At 45.9% G+C, this 21,816-nt stretch overlaps 1 protein-coding gene across 3 annotated transcripts in view; it reads left to right on the plus strand.

Annotated features, from left to right (window-relative positions):
- The first annotated feature begins 542 nt into the window (after positions 1–542).
- Positions 543–21,816, plus strand: part of ST8SIA5 (ST8 alpha-N-acetyl-neuraminide alpha-2,8-sialyltransferase 5) — a 61,662-nt gene continuing 40,388 nt past the window's right edge. For all 3 annotated transcript variants that reach the window (XM_065889943.1, XM_065889944.1, XM_065889945.1), the window contains exon 1: positions 543–673. In XM_065889943.1, coding sequence (XP_065746015.1) covers positions 543–673 — 131 coding nt within the window. The remainder of the gene's footprint in view (positions 674–21,816) is intronic.

Below are 21,816 nucleotides of genomic sequence, written 5' to 3' on the forward strand. Positions count from 1 at the left end.
AACTGAAGGCCGACCTTCGCGCTCCCTCGCTGCGGGCCCGGAGATCGGACTTGGCCCGCCAGGGCCGGGCACTGCGCTCGAAGACCGATCCGGAGCCCGGCCGGAGGGGGCGGTGTGCGGCGCTCTCGGGCGCACAGGCGGACCTTGCCCGTGCCCCGCTCCCCATTGGCCGCCACCTCGGCGGGAGGGGCCGCCCGCGCTCAGGGCACCTGGCGTCGCCGCTCCGCAGGGAAATCGGAGGCTGCCGGGCGCGGACGCCGGGAGGGAAAGGCATCCGGAGGGAAGGCCCGGGGCCGCTGTCGAGTTCCCAGAGGCCTGCCCTGTTCTGCCAGCCGCCCCGCCGCGGGCGATGCTCGGATGCCCCTGCTCCGTCTTCGCCAGCCGGCAACTTTGCCCGGAGAAGTCCTCCACCCTCCTGACCGCGCGCAGAGGCGCCTGGTGGGCCGCGCGCCCCCAGGGGCCCCGCAGCCCCGCGCGTGATTGCGGGGGCCCCCAGGCGCCTGGCGCACGCCGCGACCCGCCGTGCGCGAGCGGCCGCCAGGATGCGCTACGCGGACCCCTCGGCGAACCGGGATTTGTTGGGGAACCGAACTTTGCTCTTCATCTTCATCTGCGCCTTCGCCTTGGTGACTTTGCTGCAACAGATCTTGTATGGCAGGAACTACATCAAGAGGTAAGAAAGTCCGAGCGCGGGTCGGGGTGCGCGGAGCCCGCGGGTGAGTCCCCAGGTGGCGGCCGCAGCATCCGCCTCGGCGTCCCCGGGGTGAGCGACCGTGGGTCTGAATTTAGCCTCGAGCACCGCCGCGTTAGGTTCGGGTCACCGCGCTCGAAGCGCATCTCTACTCCCAGCTAGAGGAGAACGCCTGCCCAGCGCTGGCCGGAGGCGCCCAACAACTTTGTTCTGTTGTGAAAAATGGGGGACAGGTTGGAGTTCGGAGCGGCCAAGCTGACGATAAATCCATGTGAATGCCCTGAGCGGCCGCAGGGGTCAGATCGGTGTCCCCAAATCTACAGCGCCATTTGGCCATTTGGTTGGAGGAGAGGCTGCCGGGTGTGGAGGGCTCAAAATCGGATAGGCTTACCACTCGAGTCCTGAACTTTTGTGGTGGCCCTTAGGGGAAAAAGCATATTGTTCCCCGCAGGAGTGCCGGGTTAGGTTGGGGGGATAATGGGCTAGGACGATGCGACAGAGATAGTGAATCCTTATAAACCAGTAACCACTGGATCTGTGAAACTCACACCCTGATCCCTCTGAAACAGATGGTTCTTTCTCATCCTTACGCAGAAGGTCAGAGCTGCAGCAGAAGTTAACCCTCCCCTCCTGGGCTCTCCTCCCACCCCACCTCATCCACGGGCAAACTCCATTAAGAGACAGAGCAGTAGGAGGTGTCACTCAGAAACTCGGGCCCAGCCTCAGTCCCTGTGTGTGCGGAAAATATACGGAAATGCCAACCATTTTCATCTGCCTGCCCTGCTGGCGGGGGAACAGCTTCGGGTTACTCTGCCTGGTTTCAGGGCTTGGGGAGAGGGCTGCCCCAGGATCCTCCCATTTCAGAGCCTCTTTTGGAAAGAACCCACCTCTCTTTTCTACTGGAGGTTTTTCCTTTGCTGTCAGTTGTCTTCCTACTCTCGCTGCCCCTCCCCAGCGAGGCTGATAGAAAACAAAATGCCTGGCTAGCTATATAAACATCCCGTCTTCTCTAAACTTCTAAATAATAAAAGAGTTGTTCTCTTTTCGTCCTTTGGATTCCACAGCAGTCATTTGTGCCCCTAGTCTGGGCGGCACTCAGGGATGACAGAGTGACATTGCTGCCGGGCCTTGGCTCACAGCAGGAAAGCCAAGCAGTTAGGCCATTTTCCGCTCCATGTCCCAGAGCTGGGTAGGATGAGGCGCCTTGGCCAGGACATTTGTTTCCAACCAGCCGCTGCTCCTGACCTTCCCAGAGAGCGTTTTTCTCTGGTTGGGGGCAGCTGACGAGCTCTGCCTGGTGCTGGTATCTTTAAAGGATATTTTCAGAGAGTCTCCCGGCTTGCCGGAGCCCATTGGGCCTGCTGCCCCCCAGAGATGACCCTGCTGGGCCCCAAATGGCCTGCTTGCTGCACTTGCTCCTCAGCAGGTTGGCTGTGGGTTCCTTCCTACCCCCTGCTGGCACCTACCCAGAGCTGCCGGGGCTGCCGGGATCATTGCCGTCTCGTCAACAGTGGGAGAATATCCGTGCCCACGGCAAATGGCAGCTCAGCTTCTAGGTGCTTGCCCCGGCAGGCCCTCCCTGATCTTGGGTGGGTGTGCCGGCTGCCCGGAGCTCAGCGGGCATACCAGTTGCATGCCATCCTCTCACACAGAGACCCTGAGCCCCTCAGTCTCAGAGGCCGCCTCACAGGCCTCACTCCAGGGACTGAATGAATCCAATCAAGCAAGCAAAAGTTGCATGCATTCAATCCTGGAAGGGCACCATGGGGTCTCTAAAGAAGATGATGTGGTCCTGGTGTTCAGGGGGCTTGATGTCTACTTGGGGAAACACAATGGCCACACATGAGATAGGAACGAGTGTTGAAATGTTTAAGGCGGGAGGCACCACTGGGCTGGAGCTGTTAGGGAAGGCTGCCCGGAGAAGGCTTGACCTGAGTGGGCCCGTGAAGGAAGGAGAAGCTTTGGGCAGGTGAGCGGAAGTGCACATCAGGAACCGAAGGGGGCAGGAGCAAAGGTGCGGAGATGTGGCACCGCCTCCTCGCACCTCTCCCAGGTTGACCCTACCTGTGCTGTCACACTTGGCTTAACCTTTGGTTAGCTGCTCCTGGGGCTGTCCTGACCCTCAACCAGGTTGCGGCTGCCACATCGAAGCACGAATAGCACCTGCTCCCCTATCTTGTTTCCTACACATCTCATCACCGTAATGAATCAACTTGATGGGATTATTGGTCTGTCTCCTGTGTAGAAACACTTGAGTGTTCCTCCAACAGATGTCCTGGAACAGCCTGCATCAGAGTCACCAGCATGGCCATTGACATGCAGATTCCTGGGCCCCTCTCTGGGGTGGCATCCAGTAACCTGCTTTTTTAACAAGCTCCTCAGATGATTTGTAACAAGTCCTCTCTGCTGCTCTAGGCCCGTGGCTCTCAATAGAGGGCAGTGTTGTTCCCCAGGCAATGCCTGGAGACACTTTTGCTTGTCACAATGGGGAGAGGAGAGCATCTGGCATCTCGCAGGCTGAGGCCAGGGATAGGGCTAAAGATGCTGCAATGCATGGCCTGTCCACGACAAAAGACTTATCCAGCCCCAAATGTCAGCAGTGCTGAGGGGGAGAAACCCTACTCTAGATGAAAATTCCATGAGGTAGAGGTTCAGTCTGTTTTGTCCCCAGCTGTACCCTGAGCGCCAAATATGGTGCCTGGCACGTAGTAGGTTCTCAAAATATTGGGTAATGACTGAAAGTGGTATGTGCGTGCACACGGGCAGGGGTAGTGATCACAGGGACACAGTGAAGACGTGGATCCCACTGGCATAAGGGGGAGTGTAGGGAAGGAGGGGACAGACGTAATATTGGGTCAGCGGCTTCAGTGAAGTTCTTTGCGGATTGGGAAGGACAGCTGGAATTTGGTTCATTAGGCCATAGGGAGCCACATGTGGTCCTTGAGTAGAGTAGGGATGTGATCAAAGCCTTTTAAGGAAGGGGTAGAGAAAGGGAGAGAAGGGGAGGCTGTTGTCACAGCCTGGTCCGAAGTGAGGAGAACGTGGTGCTGGGGGCAGATCTACTTTGGCGCCAGGGATTCATTTGTCCATCTTTGCTTCTGTGCTGAGCTGTGTGGGTGCATTCGTCAGAGCCTTCATTGTTTGATGTGACACAAAGAGCTCAGGGGCACAAAGAGGGCCAGCTGTTCCGGTGAGAATCAGGGACAGATTACACCCAAAGGAAGTGGGGGTGTGAGTCAGTCTGCATTCTTTCTTTGGGCCCCTGGCTTCTCCCTGTGCTGTACAGGGGACACTGCCGGGAAAGGGAGCGGAGGGGAGACGGAGGGGAGGGGGAGGGAGGAGGAGAGGAGGAAGGTGGGGCAGCGCACGTGGCTTAGTGGGCTCAGGGTCTCTACAAGAGAAGGCACACTGTATGTGGATTAGGAGGGAAAGGCAAGAAAGAAACAGAGCTGTGAAGTTTGCCCTTGGTGCTTCCTGGCTCCACATCTGCTCTTGATTGAACAAATCCTTAACGAAGATTTCCTACACGCTGAACACCACAATGGTGTGCAAGACAGACACAGCGCAGGGTTCTCGGGAGCTCACAGTCTATGGGGAAGACAGAAGGACACATAACACATACACAAGCCACACTGGAGTTGTGGACAAGGAACTCTAAGGATGTGGAGGGAGCCATAGTGAATCAGGGTGTCTTCAAGGTGCAGGGAGGCATTTGAAGGAAGTCTTAAGGAAAGGGGAATGACCCATAGAAACATGGGAATGTGGAAGGATGGTGGAAGGTACCCAGGTTGAACAACGGTAGAAAGGTGCAGGGGAGACTTGAGTAATTCTTCATACCTCCTATATAGCTGGGGGGCAGGGTGGGGCAGGGTGAGGCGGGCAGGGCCGGGTTATGCAGAACTAAGTGGGAAATATGTGAGAAGGAGCTTGTGGAGCAAAGAGGGTAACAAGTTCAAGTCTAGATCTGCTCAGATCCTGCAAGGCAATCCACTTGGAACTCTCCAGCAGCTCATTGGAAAGGAGTTCGGGAGCTGTGGGTGGACAGGAGCCAGACTAACAATGGAGATCTTGGAGTCGCCAAGCATCAAAATCAGCATTTTCCCAACTTTTAGGATTGTTATCCACAGTTAAGAAATATGTTATACCCAGGAATCCAGGACACACTCACATATACATCCATCTGAAACAAGCATTCTGTGAAAGAATATTTGGCCTTATTATGAGAAATTCACTTTAGTATTTTCTATTCTACTTCATTAAAAAATTCTGTTTCACTTCATTTAAAACATAAATTCAGCCTTAAAAAGGAAATTCTATTTTTTTCTTAATTGTGGTATAGTTGTTTTACAAAGTGTGTTAGTTTCTACTGTACAAAAAGGAAATTCTCCCTTTGAGCCCTCCACTGCTCCAAATTCCCTTTGTTAGTGCTAAAACCTTCACATAAACTCATATCCCTGGAGTGTTAAGGACTTCAGTTACTCATACTTTAACAGAGGGGTAAGGAAAGGGCAATGTTTCTGTTTTTGTTTTTTTGTTTTTTTTTAAGGAAGAAAGGACATTGTGTGATCTGGTCGCAACCTGCCTTTTAAACTTAATCTCAGAGGACGACTAGATAGGCATGGGCCTTGAATGCCCTCCTTCACTGTCTCTCAGTGGAGCTTTATAATTCTCCATAAAGAATTTGAACATTTTTTGTTAGATTTATCTCTAGCTACATAGTTTTTACTGCTACTGTTAAAAAAAAAATCTTTAAAAAATTATATTTTCTAACCATTTGTAGCTAGTATAAAAAATAAATTTTTTTTTTGTATATTGATTTTATAATCAGCAAGCTTGATGATAATAATAATAATCAACACATAATGATAATAATTTATCTGTAGAGTCTTCTGGGATTTCTTTGTAGACTTTTTTTCCCTTTCATTACAATCCTCATACCATTTTTTAAAAAATTAATTTTTATTGGAGTATAGTTGCTCTACAATGCTGTGCTAGTTTCTACTGTACAGCAGAGTGAAGCAGCTATATGTATATATATATATATATATATATATATATATATATATATATATCCCCTTATTTTGGATTTCCTTCCCATTTAGGTCACCACACAGCACTGAGTAGAGTTCCCTGAGCTATACAGTAGGTTCTCATTAGTTATCTATTTTATACGTACTATCGATAGTGTATACATGTCAATCCCAATCTCTGAATTCATCCCCCCCTTCCCCTCTTGCTGTCCATATGTTTTTTTCTCTATGTCTATGTCTCTATTTCTGTTTTGCAAACAAGATCATCTATACCGTCTTTCTAGATTCCACATATGTGTTAATATGTGATATTTGTTAATATGTTTGTTATTAATATAATTTGTTAATATGTTAATATGTGATAATTGTAAGTCTTTCTGACTTACTTCACTCTGTATGACAGTCTCTAGGTCCATCCACCTCACTACAAATAACTCAATTTTGTTTCTTTTTATGGATGAATAATATTCCATTATATATATGTACCTCATCTTCTTTATCCATTCCTCTGTTGATGGACATTTAGGTTGCTTCCATGTCCTGGCTATTGTAAATAGTGCTGCTATGAACATTAGGGTGCACTTGTCTTTTTGAATATGGTATATGTCCAGTAGTGGGACTGCTGGGTCGTATGGTAGTTCTATTTTTAGTTTTTTAAGGAACCTCCATACTGTTCTCCATAGTGGCTGCACCAATTTACATTTCCACCAACAGTATAACAGGGTTTCCTTTTCTCCACACCCTCTCCAACATTTATTGTTTGTAGATTTTTTGATGATGGCCATCTGACTGCTGTGAGGTGATACCTCGTTGCAGTTTTGATTTGCATTTCGCTAATAATTAGTGATGTTGACCATCTTTTCATGTGTTTCTTGGCCATCTGTATGTCTCCTTTGGAGAAATGTCTATTTAGGTCTTCCGCCCATTATGTGATTGGGTTTTTTTTTTTTTTTTTTTTGATATTGAGCTGCATGAGCTGTTTGTATATTTTGGAGATTAATCTTTTGTCCGTTGCTTCGTTTGCAAATATTTTCTCCCATTCTGAGTCTTGTCTTTTCGTATTGTTTATAGTTTCCTTTGCTGTGCAAATACTTTTAAATTTAATTAGGTCCCATTTGTTAACTTTTATTTTCACTACTCTAGGAAGTGGGTCAAAAAAGATCCTGCTGCGATTTATGTCAAAGAGTGTTCTGCCTATGTTTTCTTCTAAGAGGTTTTATAGTGTCTGACCTTACATTCAGGTCTTTTATCCATTTTGAGTTTATTTTTGTGTATGGTTTTAGGGAGTGAAGTAAAACTGTCACTGTTTGCAGATGACATGATACTATACATAGAAATCCTGAAGATGCCACCAGAAAGCTATTAGAGCTAATCAAAGTCACAGAATACAAAATTAATACACAGAAATCTCTAGCATTCCTATACACTAACAATGAAAGACCTGAAAGAGAAATTAAGGAAATAATCCCATTTACCACTGCAACAAAAAGAATCAAATACCTAGGAATAAACGTACCTAAGGAGGTAAAAGACCTGCACTCAGAAAACTATAAGATGCTGACGAAAGAAATCAAAGATGACACCAACACATAGAGAGATATACCACGTTCTTGGATTGGAAGAATCAATATTGTGAAAATGGCTATACTATCCAAAGCAATCTACAGATTCAAAGCAATCCCTATCAAGTTACCAATGATATTTTTCACAGAACTAGAACAGAAAATTTTACAGTTTGTATGGAAACACAAAAGACCCTGAATAGCCAAAGCTATCTTGAGAAAGAAAAATGGAGCTGGAGGAATCAGGATCCCTGACTTCAGACTATACTACAAAGCTATAGTAATCAAGACAGTATGGTACTGGCAAAAAAACAGAAATATAGACCAATGGAGCAGGATAGAAAGCCCAGAGATAAACCCACGCACATATGGTCACCTAGTCTATGACAAAGGAGGCAAGAATGTACAATGGAGAAAAGACAGCCTCTTCAATAAGTGTTGCTGGGAAAACTGGACAGCTACATGTAAAAGAATGAAATTACAATCCTTATACCTTAATTTACTTTTCTTATCTTACTGTGCTGATTAGGACCTTTTAATATCATGCTCAATAAAAATGTCATAGTGAATATCCTGGCCTTAATTCTGATTTTTTCCTTAAAAAATTTTTTTAAAAAAAGAATAGCTATATTGAAATATACTCATAAATCCACCCATCTATAAATTCATAAAATTCACCCATTTGAAGTATACAATTAAATGGCTCTTAGCATATTCACACAGTTATGCATCCCTCACCACAATCAATTTTAGAACATTTTCCTTACCCTGCCAAAGAAACCCTGTACCCCTTAGCCATCATCCCCTAGTACCCCTATATCTCCCAGCTCTAGAAATGAATAAATACACTAATCTGTCTCTATGGATTTGTCTGTTCTGGACATTTCATATAAATGGAAACATACAATATATGGTCCTGTGTGACTGGCATATTTCACTAAGCATATTTTCAAGGTTCATCCATGTTGTAGCACGTGTCAGTTCTTCATTTCTCCTTTTTTAATTTTTATTTTATATTGGAGTATAGTTGATTAACAATGTTGTGTTAGTTTCAGGTGTACAGCACAGTGATTCACTTATACATATACATGTATCTATTCTTTTTCAAGTTCTTTTGCCATTTAGGTTATTACAGAATATTGAGCAGAATTTCCCATGCTATACAGTAGGTCCCTGTTGGTTATCTATTTTAAATATAGCAGTGTGTATATGTCAGTCCCAAGTTAGTACTTCGCTTCTTTTTTTTGATGAGTAATATTCAATTTTTGGGTACGCCATATTTTATCCATTAATGATGGAATTTTTGGGTTCTTTCCACATTTTTGCTGTTATGAATAAGACTGCAATGAGCATTTGTGTACAAGTTTTTTGTTGTTGTTGTTGTTGTACGCAGGCCTCTCACTGTTGTGGCCTCTCCGGCTGCGGAGCACAGGCTCCGGACGCGCAGGCTCAGCGGCCATGGCTCACGGGCCCAGCTGCTCCGCTGCATGTGGGATCTTCCCGGACCGGGGCATGAACCTGTGTCCCCTGCATCGGCAGGCAGACTCTCAACCACTGCGCCACCAGGGAAGCCCTGTGTACAAGTTTTTCTGTGGACATGCGTTTTCATTTCTCTTAGGTATATACCTACAAGTGGAATTGTTGGGTCATATGGTAACTCTATGTTTTACCATTTGAGGAATTGCCAGGCTGTCTTCTGAAGTGGTTATACCATTTTACACTCCCTCCAGCAGTGTATGAGGATTCCAAGTTCGCCGCATCCTTGGAAACACTCATTATTTATTTGTCTTTTTGATCAGTCACCTTAGTGGTTTTGAAGTGGTATTTCATTGTGGGTTTGATTTGTGTTTCCCTGATGGCTGGGGATGTGGAACATTCTTTTGTGTGCTTATTCTTGGCCATTTGTATATATTCTTTGGAGAAATGCCTATTCATATTCTTTGCCCATTTTTAAATTGGATGATTTGTCTTTTCATTATTGAGTTTTAAGTGTTCTTTATAGATTTCAAATATAAGTCTCTTGTCAGATATATGATTTGAAAAACATTTCTCTCATTTTATTGGTTGCCTTTCACTTTCTTGATGATGTCCTTTACAGCATGAAAGTTTTAATTCTGATGAATTCCAATTCATCTACTGTTTTCATTAGTTGCTTGTGCTTTAGGTGTCATATCTAAGAAACCATTGCCTGTGTACAATATCCAATGTCACAAAGATTTACACCTATGTTTTCTTCTAAGAGTTTTTATAGTTTTAGCTCTTATGTTGAGGTCTTTGATCCATTTTGAATTAATTTTTGTATATGGTGTCATTAATCCTGATTTTAAGGGAAATGGTGGTAAAGTGTCACCACTGAGTTTGTGTGCTTGGTTTTGTTTTGTTTGTTGTTGTTTTGTAGATATCCTCTAGTAGGGTAAAGAAGGTTCCCTTGTGGAATATGCTAAAAAGTTTTGTTGTTTTACTGTGTTTGGATACTAATTTTAATCAGATGCTTTTTCTACATCTATTGGACGATATGGACTTTTTCTCCTTTACTCTTTTGATGTGGTAAATTGTACTAATAGATCTTAAACTTATAATTTTAGAGATAAACCCATATTGTTCAGGGTACATTATTTGTTTTATATGATGTGAGATTTTATTGACTAATATTTTTATTTAGGATATTGTATCTCATGTTCTTGAATGATAGTGGCATGTAATTTTTTAAATGCTGTTTTTGTCTAGTTTTAAAACCAGTCTTGTAAAATGAGTTGGGAATGTTTCCTATTTATCTGTTTTCTGGAATGGTTTATGGAAGTTTGACATTTATTTTTTGAAAACTTCATAGAATTCACCTGTATAGTCACCAGCACCTAATGTTTTCCTTGTTAAACTTACTAGAATTTTAGAATTAAATTATTAATTATTAAAATTAAATTACTAATTCTGTTTCTTTAATGGTTTAAGACTGCTTAGGTTTTTATATTTCTTCAATCATTTTTTGGCAAATTATATTTTTACAGAAAATTTTCAAAAGATTTCATATTTATTCATACAAAGTTCATAATATTCTCTGTTACATCTGAGTTTTGGCCACTTTTTTTATTCCTAACATTGTTTATTTCTTTTTCTATTTCTTTTACTGATGTTTATTAAATGGCCAGCTTCGGGCTTCGTTGATTCCTCTCTTGTATCTTTACTTTCTATTTCATTAATTTTTATGCTTTGGTTTTATTCTAGTATTATTTTTCTAACTTCTTAAGTTGGATGCTTATCTCTTTAATTTTCAGTCTTCAGTATTTTCCATTGTACACTTCTAAGGTTATAAAATTTCCTCTAAATAATTCTTTAGTTAAAGCCCTATGTTTTGGGATGATGATGATGATAACAGCAATTTGGTGTTATATTGCATTTACCATATGCCAGGTACCAGCCCAAGTGGTTTATATATCACCACACTGAATTCTAACAACAAGTAATAGATGCAATTACTATTCTCATTTTCTAGGTGAGGAAACAGAGGCACAGTGAAGTTAAGTAATTTGTTCAAGGTCATACAGCTTGTAACTACCAGAAGTATTTTCATTGTCTTAAACTTTTTATTTATTTATATATTAAAACATTTTTGGCTGCGTTGGGTCTTTGTTGCTGTGCACGGGCTTTCTCTAGTTTCGGCGAGTGGGGGCTACTCTTCATTGTGGTGCTTGGGCATCTCATTGTGGTAGCTTCTCTTGTTGTGGAGCAAGGACTCTAGGCACGTGGGCTTCAGTAGTTGTGGTGCACGGGCTCAATAGCTGTGGCTCGCAGGCTCAGTAGTTGTGACACATGGGCCTAGTTGCTCCATGGCATGTGGGATCTTCCCTGACCAGGGATCGAACCCCTGTCCCCTACATTGGCAGGCAGATTCTTAACCACTGCGCCACCAGGGGAGCCCCTTTCATTGTCTTGAATTCCAAATATTTTCTAATTTCTCTCATGATTTATTTATTTTTGCTCATAAATTTAGAAATTTTTTAAAATTTCCAACTACTTTATTTATTTATCTTTTTGAATTTTTAACCCAAATTCATTGTGATAATAAGAGAATATGGTATTTATAATGCTATTCTTTGAGATTTGTTGAGATTTTCTTTGTGATTTCGTATGTGGTTGATTTTCATAAACATTAGGTGTGTACTTGAAAAAAATGTGATTCTCTCATTGTTAGGTGCAGTATTCTTACTTGTCTTTTCTATCAAGTTGTTTTTTAAATTTTGCAATCTTCTGTATCATTATTTTTTTTGTTTTTTGGCTCAGTTGTTCTGTCAATTTCTAAAAGATGTGTATAGAAATCTTCCTCTGTGATAGTGGATTTATCAGTTTCTCCTTGTCAACTTACCAATTTTTACCTTATACATATTGAAGTGATGTTATTTAATGCATACTAGTTTAGACAAATTGTCTTTCTAGTGAACTGAATCTTTTGTTAAAGTGTAGTGAGTTTATTTTTAGTAATATTGATACATTGAACCTTAAGGTTGACGTTGTCTAATATTAATATAGTGAAACAGCTTTCATTTGGCTAGTATTTGCTTGTCATGACTGTCTCTATCCTTTTTTTCAACATTTCCATGTCTTTCATTCCATGTCTATGTAACCAGCATATAGTTACAGTTTTGATATCTAGTCTGACAATATTTATCTTTTACCTGGAAAGCTTAGTGTATCTACGTTTATTGTGCTTACTGATGAATACCATATGATATTAGAATATTATTTCTGCCATCATATTCTGTGTTTTTTTATGTATTCTGCTTTGCTTTTTTTTCTGTCTTGCCTTTGGATTATTTGTGTTTTCCTGGCTGTAGGAAGAGGTTTCCAACGAGAATCTTCATTGTAAGTAGGCTCTGTTGCCATTGCAAGGGAAGCATGAATCATGGGGATTGAGCGATGCCCCAGGACAGCCGCTGGCTTTAGAACTCATCTACTACTTTCCTTGCCATATTATTCATCCATTTAAGAAGGAGTTTTACACATATTATGTATATTTTAGTTGTATTTTAGTGTTTTGTAGTGGGAGATGTTACAGATTGAGTTCCCTGGAAAGCAGACTCTTTGCCAGAGACTAGAATGCAGAAGGTTGATTAAGATGTGCTCTTGGGATCAACACCTGAAGAAGGGAGAAGGAATAAGATTGAGCAGGGGGAGAAATTGAGCTGCAGTGCAGTCCCAGAGAAGGCCTTAGCCACCCTGTGGGATTCCCTGAGTTGAGCCTTCCTCAGGGTGAGGAGGCTGGGCCTTTATACCTCTGGGTTGAATTTTCAGTCATTGGATGCAGCTGCCTCTGGAAGACGGTGGTCTTGACCAAGTTGGCTCTCCTTACATGAGGCAATTCCCAGAGGGAACTGAGAGCTGGGGGCTGTGAACTCTGGGCACCCCCAGAAGGTGGGGAAGAAATCCTTCATTCCTGAAGGGGCACCTGCCACAGAGGGTTTTTCAGTCTGCCATTTTGCCAGAAATAGAAGTCCTCAAATGTCTCCATCCCCTACGCCCTCCTCAAACAAAAGTCTTACCCCCATGATCAGCCTGTGCCTAAAGCCCCACTATTTTTTTGAAAGAATAGAGTTCTCAAAGCTTTATTAAAGTGACTTTTCCAAAAACTTGAAGAGCCCACTATACTTTTCCAAAAACTTGAAGAGCCCACTATACCCCTTTAGTGAAGACGGAACAACCCACCTTGCAAGCCCCAAAAGGACCACCTGAAGCCCTACTCTTAAAGGAGAACATCGCTCCTGCCAGCCAAGGGTCTTTTATACACATCACGTCTGTCCTGACTTTGTGCCTTTACCCACACTGTGTTCCCACCTGCTATGCCTCCCTGACTGTCTCTGTGCCAGTCCAAATCCTGCTTCTCCTTTTGTTCTCAGTCCACAGTGCGCTTCCCCTGCCCTGAATTCACAGCACTTGTGCTGTGTGTACTTAGCACAGGCTGCCCAGCACTGTCCTGTTGCCTTCTGTGTGACTGCACAGCAGGCAGGAGCCCAGGCTGGCCCTGCCTTGTCCTGTCTGGTGTAGACAGGACTCTTCTATACTCTGTCTTCCCTCCAGCCTTCCTCTTTCCTGTGCCTCAAGGGAGCAGATCTGGGCTGCCTGCGTATGGCTGGTGCAGGCCTGAAGCTTGAGGATATGAAACTGGGTCAAGGAAAAGTACAGCCTGACTTCGTGCTGTATCTCAAGTGCACATTCGAAGGCTCTCGCCGCTGATCCAACTCTCCCCCTACCGAGGGGCAAAGCCCTCTGTTTGACTGCCTGGAGAGACAGGCACAGCCCCAGGAGGTGGGGATCACAGGGACTGGAGGATCTACCGGGGGGGTGGCTCTGGAGGGGGATGGTGCCTAGCGGGGAGAGGGTGGAGTTGGAGGGCGCCCTAGAGAGGAGGAAGGGGCTGAGCTGACCACCGCCTGGGGTCTGTGCTTTGCTGGCAGAACCGCTACAGTTTTGCTGGTCAGAGCTAGTTTTGATGGGGCACCTGCTGTAGGGCTGGGACTGGGGAGAGGCAAGCAAGGCACCCAGGGGACAAAGTTTAAGGAGGCTCTCTCTCAGGTGTCGACCCTGCGCTTGCACAAGGTGGAGGGTGGGGCCGCCCTCGATTTTGTGCCCTGGGTGCCTTGCTTGCCTCCCTCTAGTCCTGGCCCTGGGCTCTCTGTGCCCAGCTTGCACTAGGTGGTGGGTATTAATCAGCTTCCTGTCCCTTCCCCAGATGTCCCTCAGGGATACAGAGCTAGCCTCTCATTCCTCGCCCTTGCCCATCTCTCTCTCTAGTTTTTTTCTTTTTGATATTTGCACTTTCCAGGCAAATTTTACCTCTTAGAGGATCTGGTTTCTCCCCTTTGACTTATCCAGGCCTATTCACTTCTCATCTAACAGGCTCTCATCCAATAATTCTCAAATTTAGCTCTTAACCCTCTGTGTAGGGACACCACCCCCCCTCCACATACATACACCTACAGGTGATGGTTTCATCAGGTAATTACATGAATTATTAATATTCATTAAAGGTTCATGAGCCAGACTCTAATTTAAGCAGATAATCCTAAATGAGGATTATCTCATTTAATCTTCACCATAGTCCCGTTAAACAGATCCAATCCTCCTCATTTAATACTCAGAGAGGATGAGTAACTTCTGTAAGTCCGCACAGCTTATAAAACCCTTGTAAGAGATATTTTATTCATCACTGAATTCCCAGGACCTAGCACAGAGCCAGACATTAATTGTTGAATGAAAGGTGCATACAAAGAGAATACCCCAATTTTTGCCCTACAGTCAATGAATGTCCATTAAACACTCATTCAGCTTTGTGCTGGGCGAGAAGGGATGTTACTCAAGAATTATTAAGTATGCTACATGTCCTTAAGGAACTTACAGAACCCTGAAAGAGACAAACATGAAAAATAGGTAAGATGGTATATAAATACATTTGGAATTGTGTGACAAAGACTATAAATCTTGTAGGTTTCAGAGGAGACAGCAATCAGGATGGCGAGTAGCGAGGTGGGACTTGATGTGGGCTTTGGAGAACTAGTGGGTTGCAGACACTGGGGTTGGAGATACTCTGGGGGACAGGCTGGGGTGCTGAGGCTGGAGGAGCAGGTGATGGAAGTCACTGAAGGCTTTTACATTTGTCTGTGTTCCCTGGCGCTCTGAGGCCAATGGCCTCTCTGGTCTCGGTTTAGTCTTAGGTAGTATGAGTGGGTGGCCTAGATGCTTTTGTCACAGGTTGGGCTTTGCCAGACCTTTTGAGGGTGCCCACAGGTCCTGCCGAGGCCCTGGACTGTGGAGGGATGGAAATGGGGCAGGTAAGCCAGGAGGTGTGTGTGTGATGCCATGCATAGAGGGTGGGGTTATTGGGAGAAACAAATACCCAAATCCACAGATGCTCAGCTTCCTTACAGTCAGCCCCCTGTATCTGCGGATTCCACATTCATGGCTTCAACCAACCGTGGACTTGGACACTGCCAGTGCGAAGGGCTGACTGTATCACAGACTGGGGGCTTAAACAACAGAATGTTATTATCATACAGTTCTGGAAGCTGAAGTTTAAGATCAAGGTGTCTGCAGGCCATGCCTCTCCCCTAGTTTCTGGTGGTTTGCTGGTAATTTTGGGCATTTTTTGGCTGGAGATCTCTGCCTTCATCTTAACACAGGTTTTCTCCCTGTGCACATGTCTGTGTCCAAATTTCCCTTTCTTTATAAGAGCACTGGTCATATTGGATTAGGGGTCCACCGTACTCCAGTGTGACCTCATCTTAATTTAACTAATTACATCTGCAACAGCCCTATTTCCAAATAAGGTCAGCCTGGGATTAGGACTTCAACATATGATATTTTTTGGTGGGGGCAGGGAGACACAATTCAACCCATAACAGCCAAAGGAACTAAGAGGAGGCAAGGCTGGGGCAGGAATGAAATGATTGGAGAAGTTTAGCTGGACTGGGTTCCACAGGTCTGGCCAACGGTGTGAGGTGCTAACCTCGGAGGCACCTGCACACGGAGAATCTGGGGGCTGCCATAGGATGGAGAAAATAGAATTAGTGGGCGCTCTAGAGAGAGAGAGTAGTTGGAATGAATGCTTGGATGAGTGTTTGAGTGAACCCTCCCCCATGTCCCCATCACTCCACTGCCGTCCAAGGAGGGAGGGGGCCCCCACTCTGCTCTCTGTGGTGTGCTGTTTGCGGCCTGAGTCCCGGAAGAAGCTGGAGGGCTGGTGTGCGCACCCCTATGGTACCCCATGCTCCTCCTGAAATCGGCCCCCCTCCTTGAAATAAATGTTGAGCAAAGATTTGACAAAGAGTAGCTGGAAGGGCTGTAACATTTTTGGATGGCTTCGGGTCCCCACTCTTTGGGTCTGGCCCTGGCAGTAGAGGTCTGGAACGCCAGGCAGTGGAGCAGGACTGTTTGGGAGTTGGCCAGGGGGGAGCCCAGCTTCTCTGTGACGCAGAGGCTGGGGTGGGGCGAGGTTGCCCCAGAGTTGTGCCTGGAGCTCATCTGGTTTCTCTCTCTGGACCCCTCCTATGACTGGTGCCCCCGTGTGCACCCTCCCCTCCCTTCACGTTGGCACTGGCTGTACTTGGACTCCCTGCGGGCCACTCCTTAGCCAGAGGCTTCCGCAGAACCATGGATGGCCTTGGCATCCAGGAGGCTCACCGACACCAAGGGCCTTTCAAGGAGGTCAGCCCTTTGCCACTGGCCCGCGGACCCCCACCCATGCCAGTGCCCACCACTTGCACCCAGCCTTCTTTCCCCTCTGGGGGTGGAGAGCATGGGGGTGTCAGCCTGGGGAGCGCCCCCCATTCCTGTCCTCAGGATGCTTCACCTGCAGCATCTTTTCTGTTGCCCCCAATGAAAGGCTCCACAGGCAAACCCTGGGGAATGAACACACTTCCCTTTCCCCCTGAGGTTCTTCTTGGGGGTGATGTTACCGTCTGGGAAATAAAGTGAGTCACTAGTGAGTCAGGATGGAGACCGGGTGAGGGAGTACGTGGAACCTGGTAATTATGCCCATTAATCCCCCTGCAAAGGCTTCCCAGCTGGCAGGCACTTCTTCTCTGAGCTGGGTGGGGAGGGCCAGCACCTTCTCCGAGAGGGCCTTCCTGAGCACCCACCCCAGCTCCTTTGTGGACCTGGGGACAGCGGAGGACTGTGGGAGGGGAGGAGGGCAGTCTGCAAGCCCCGGAGGGGTTTGTCCAGAAGATGTCCAGAAGATGACATTGGTCACCTCCCTCCTAGATGGCTTTGAGGGGCCGCAGAAAGGTGGCACTGCTTCACCTACCACCTGCCCTGGACCCCTTGCCAGCCCCAGAACGAGCCACTGGACTCACGCCTCAGGCCACTGCAGGTGCCAGTCCTCTTCTGGACCATTCTCTTCCCGATCCACCCGTTTCCTCATCACCTACTTCTTATCCTGCTCAGATGTCACCTTCTCAAGGAGAAGACCACCCTGTGTGGGATATCTCCTCACCCCAAACTCCTTACTCCCCTTGCCGCCCTTTATTTTTTCCTCAGCGCTTTTTACCGTTTGACACATTATGTGTTGTGTCTCCTGTTAGCTTATCTGTCTCCCTCTGGTCAAAATTAAGTGTCACTGGGGCAGGGCCTTTGCTAGTTTGTTCACTGTTGAACCCCAGCCTGGCATGGCTGTTCAACAAATATAGAATAATAAAATAATATATGTATATATATATATATATATATATATATATATATACATACACACACACACATGTCAGCTGTGAGGTACAACATAAGTGCTTTGCTGATTAGTTATAGAAGAGTGGTTATACATTTTATTTGACAAGCTTGGTGTGAAAGAAATGGCTCATTTCCTCTTTTTTTTTTTTTTTTTTTGCGGTACCCGGGCCTCTCACTGTTGTGGCCTCTCCCGTTGCAGAGCACAGGCTCCAGACGCGCAGGCTCAGCGGCCATGGCTCACGGGCCCAGCCGCTCCGCGGCATGGGGGATCTTCCCGGACCAGGGCATGAACCCGTGTCCCCTGCATCGGCAGGCGGCCTCTCAACCACTGCGCCACCAGGGAAGCCCCCCTCATTTTCTTTTAATTGAAAAAAAAAAAAGACTAAACTGTATCCACCAGCTGGTGGGAAACCTAGTCTATCATTATTGAGGTGCCTTTCCTCCACCGCCCCACAGGATAGTGTGAAGGTCCTGGAGGCTTGTGTGGAACAAAACAGCTGGGGAGCTCCCCGGGCCATCCCTGCCTCAGCCAGTCCACTTCTGCTCCCTGGAGGCTTCTGGAACCCTGGGTCGAGCCTCCCAAAGTGCCCCAAGCAGCAGTCCTTTTGAGGCCCTGCTGTCCATTTAGAAGGCGACAATGGGGAGGAACTCCAGACCACCATCATGGGTTTTCTGGACTTGAGGAACTTCCTGCTCAGCCATGGTCCCACCCACCCATCCCCAGACCTGAAGGGCCTCCCACTGCCGTTGGCCTTGCACAGTTTCTTCGGTGAGCTGGGAAGCGTTCAGCCTCCACAACCCACATGGTCCTAAAGTAAGAGGTTGAAAAAGCCAAGCTACCTTCTTGGACTGGAGGAGGGAAAATACAAATGAATAGTTCAATAGGTTAGCCTCCCAGGAAAGTTAAGTACTGCTGTTTTGTGAATGATTTTCTTCTTCTATTATTCTTTGCGAATAGAGCCGACTCGAGGTTATCTTGTCATAACAGCAGCTCAGTAATTTGCATTCCTAATATACTCTTTGTCCAGTGGGAGGGAAAGGGCGGTTGCAGGCAGGGCTCAGGAGCTGCACACCCCTGGGCTTCCTCTGTGGGTGCCTTCTGTGATGATGAGGCCGTCTGTTGTGCAGGAGGCAAAGGCTGAGGGTCGCTGACCCAGCCCCCGAGATGGAAGACCCCAAGGTGTGCTGACTCCTGGCATAGGATCCCGCACTTTGGTGGCTGAACTGGGAGGCCAGTCTCCTCAATTCCATGCCTAGCTTTGCCTCCAGCTGGCTGAGAGGTAACTCCCACTCTCGGCCTCAGTTTCCTCAGCTGGGAAGGATGATACACACTCTGTCTCCCTCCTAGGACTAGCGGCAGCATCGAGTAAAAGGATATAAGTCAGGGGCCGTCATTAGGGGTCCCCAGGCTGCGTGCAGCCCTCAGCAGGGGGTATTTGGTCTGCATAGCATTTAAATTGGGAAATTAAAAATAAAAGTCTGGGTTTCCAGCATCTCTTGGAAGAATGAACAAAATGGCAACACAGGGCCTATCTTCTCATATGGCAGCAGCGGGCTGGGGCTCAGGACACCTACCCAGGCAGGGGTAGCATAAGAATCCCAGTTCCTTCTGCCTCCGCTTCACTTATTCACTTCATTCACTGTCTGCCTCCCGGGAGACTTGCCCACTCACTGGTGGAAGTGAAGCACAAGTATTGATGTACAGTTGGATTTTTATTGGATGTTTTATCCAAGGTGTGTTACAGGTGAAATGGCCCAAGGAGAGTGAAGATGATGATTGGTTAAGGGAGAGTAAGGGCATTATGGGACCATCCCCCGCTTTAGGGATCAATGTCAGGGAATGAGAGTGGCCCTTCTGACCAGCACGGGGTCCCTCAGGGGGCAAGGGCACCATGTTCTTGGTGGCCCACCAGCTTGAGACTAAGTTGACTCAAGGAAAAGAGGTGGATTTGGTTGCGTTCTTGGTCAAGGCCTGAGTCAAGAAGGGCTTTTAGCTCAACTGCTGCAGCCACTTCCGGCTGCTGATCCCTAGGTCCCGATCCTCACAGGGGCCTGGGCTCTCCTGATGATGTGGGGAGAGGACAGGGGCCACAGTCTGGGTGACCCACACAGCAGGTCACTGGTCCCTGAGGGGCTTGGGTGGCAGCAGTTACTCTGGAGAAAGGCATAAAACTCTCTGGAGCAGCTCCTCCTCTCAAATCTCAGCATGAAAAAACTTCCCCTGCTTGGTTTTCCCCATTTTCCCTTTCTGTGTGAATACCAGCTGTCCTCATCACCATCCCTCTTGTTTGTGCAACGTGAAAGAGTTACCAGAAGGCTTTTGCATCTGCTTTTTCTTACTTGAGAAAGTCCAAGCATCATCTACTAAGGACCTACTAAGTGCCTCCAAAGTTCTCTAAAGTTGTCTGCGATGATTGTTATTTATTATTATTACCATTATTATTGTATTGCTCTGAGTTTGCATTGTTTCTACTTTTTTACTGTGATTATAAAAATAATACATGTTTGTTTTAGAGCTTATGGAAAGGACAGAAAAGTATAAATAAGTGGGGAAAAAAATCCCTCATCATACCACATTCAGAGACATATTAGCTTTAGGGAATGTTTTCTCCTAGGCTCTCCTCTGAGCATTTTTTTTAAAGAAATGAACTTACACATATATTCTATTTATTTATTTTTTTTTTACTTAAAGTTAATGATTTCCCTGCGCCGTTTAAAATGACTTCATAGATATGATGTTTTGGGGGCCACATGGCCACCTGTCATTTAGCACCACAGTTCCTTAGCCTTTCCCCAATGTTGGGCATTTAGGATGTTTCCTGATTAATAAAAGATTCCAGACAACTGTGTGTCTGGTTCGAAGCCCTCTGATCTGTCGACAAAAATTCAATTAACTATCAAGTTAAGAAGAAAAAAAGGGAATTTTATTTGAGCCAAACTGAAGATTATAACCAGGGAAACAGATTCTAAGAAAGCTCTGGGAACTGTTCCACCTGTTAGAAGTCGAAGACACAGTCATGTACGTTTTTTTGTGTTTTTTTTTTGTTTGTTTTCTTTTGCTGTGTGCGGGCCTCTCACTGTTGTGGCCTCTCCCGTTGCGGAGCACAGGCTCTGGACGCGCAGGCTCAGCGGCCATGGCTCACGGGCCCAGCCGCTCCACAGCATGTGGGATCTTCCCGGACCAGGGCACGAACCCGTGTCCCCTGCATCGGCAGGTGGACTCTCAACCACTGCGCCACCAGGGAAGCCCAGTCATATATGCTTTTGAGACAAAGGTTTGTACATCAAAATGACATACTGGTATTTTACATAAAGTCCACGTAAACACATACAAAGCGAACAGCAAGTCACCATGACCGCCCACAGAAGTGGGAAAGAACACTGTTCTTTTAAGAAGTTACACTGCTAGCTTCAGCAGAAAGAAAAAAAAATTGATCTTTATGGTTGAGCAGGCGCTCCCATCTTTGAGGAGCTCTGCACATTAATGCAGCTGCGCCCTGCACATTAGGGAGGGAGAAGGCCCAAACAAACACAGAGAGAGAATTTTATGTTTAATTTTTCTTGTCCTGCCTTAAAATATAAATTTTATTTCATCAGATCAAAGTTCAATCATTTCCCGAGGATCCTGGAAGGGTTATCGTTGGGACTGAAGGTATAAACATTCTTATACCCTTTGATACATATTCCCAAATTCTCTTCCTGAAAGGTGATTGACACCAATGACCAGCCCTAGGTATTAACATTACATGTATTTTGTCAACTTGATAGGTTAAAAAAAAAGAATTGCATAACTTTCATTTGCAAGTCTTTGGTTACCAGTGAGATTAAACCCACACCACAATTTTCCTTGATTTTGCATGTGTAAGATTCAAAAAGCACAAAAGGGTACGGATGTGGAAAGTAAGACTCCTTCTCACCTAGTCCTCCAACAGCTTTCTTGTCTTCTCTGGAAGAGAACACTGAGTTACATGCATTTAAGTTGTATGTTATTAGATTTAAGCTCTTACACATTTGTTAGAATTTATATATCTGCTTCTGTGGACTGTTTATATCCTTAGGTCGAGGTTTATTTCTCCCCTTTGACAGGCGAGGAAACTGAAGCTTCAAGAGGTGAAATGCCAGGAGTCACATAGTTAGCAAAAGCGGGTGAGCTCCGGGGGTATCTCTATCCGGGAACCTTTGGAGGCAGGAATGAGGCAGCTGCAGGCAGGTGTGACTGGGAGGGAGCGCCTTCTCATCTAGGAATGTCTCCCTCATCAAATTGCTGCTGCCGCCTGAAATCCCACCAAAGGCTGGCCCGCAGCTGGGCCATTCCAGTGTC

The sequence above is a fragment of the Phocoena phocoena genome, chromosome 13 (genome assembly GCF_963924675.1).
Source record: "Phocoena phocoena chromosome 13, mPhoPho1.1, whole genome shotgun sequence".
Taxonomy (NCBI): Eukaryota; Metazoa; Chordata; class Mammalia; order Artiodactyla; family Phocoenidae; genus Phocoena; species Phocoena phocoena.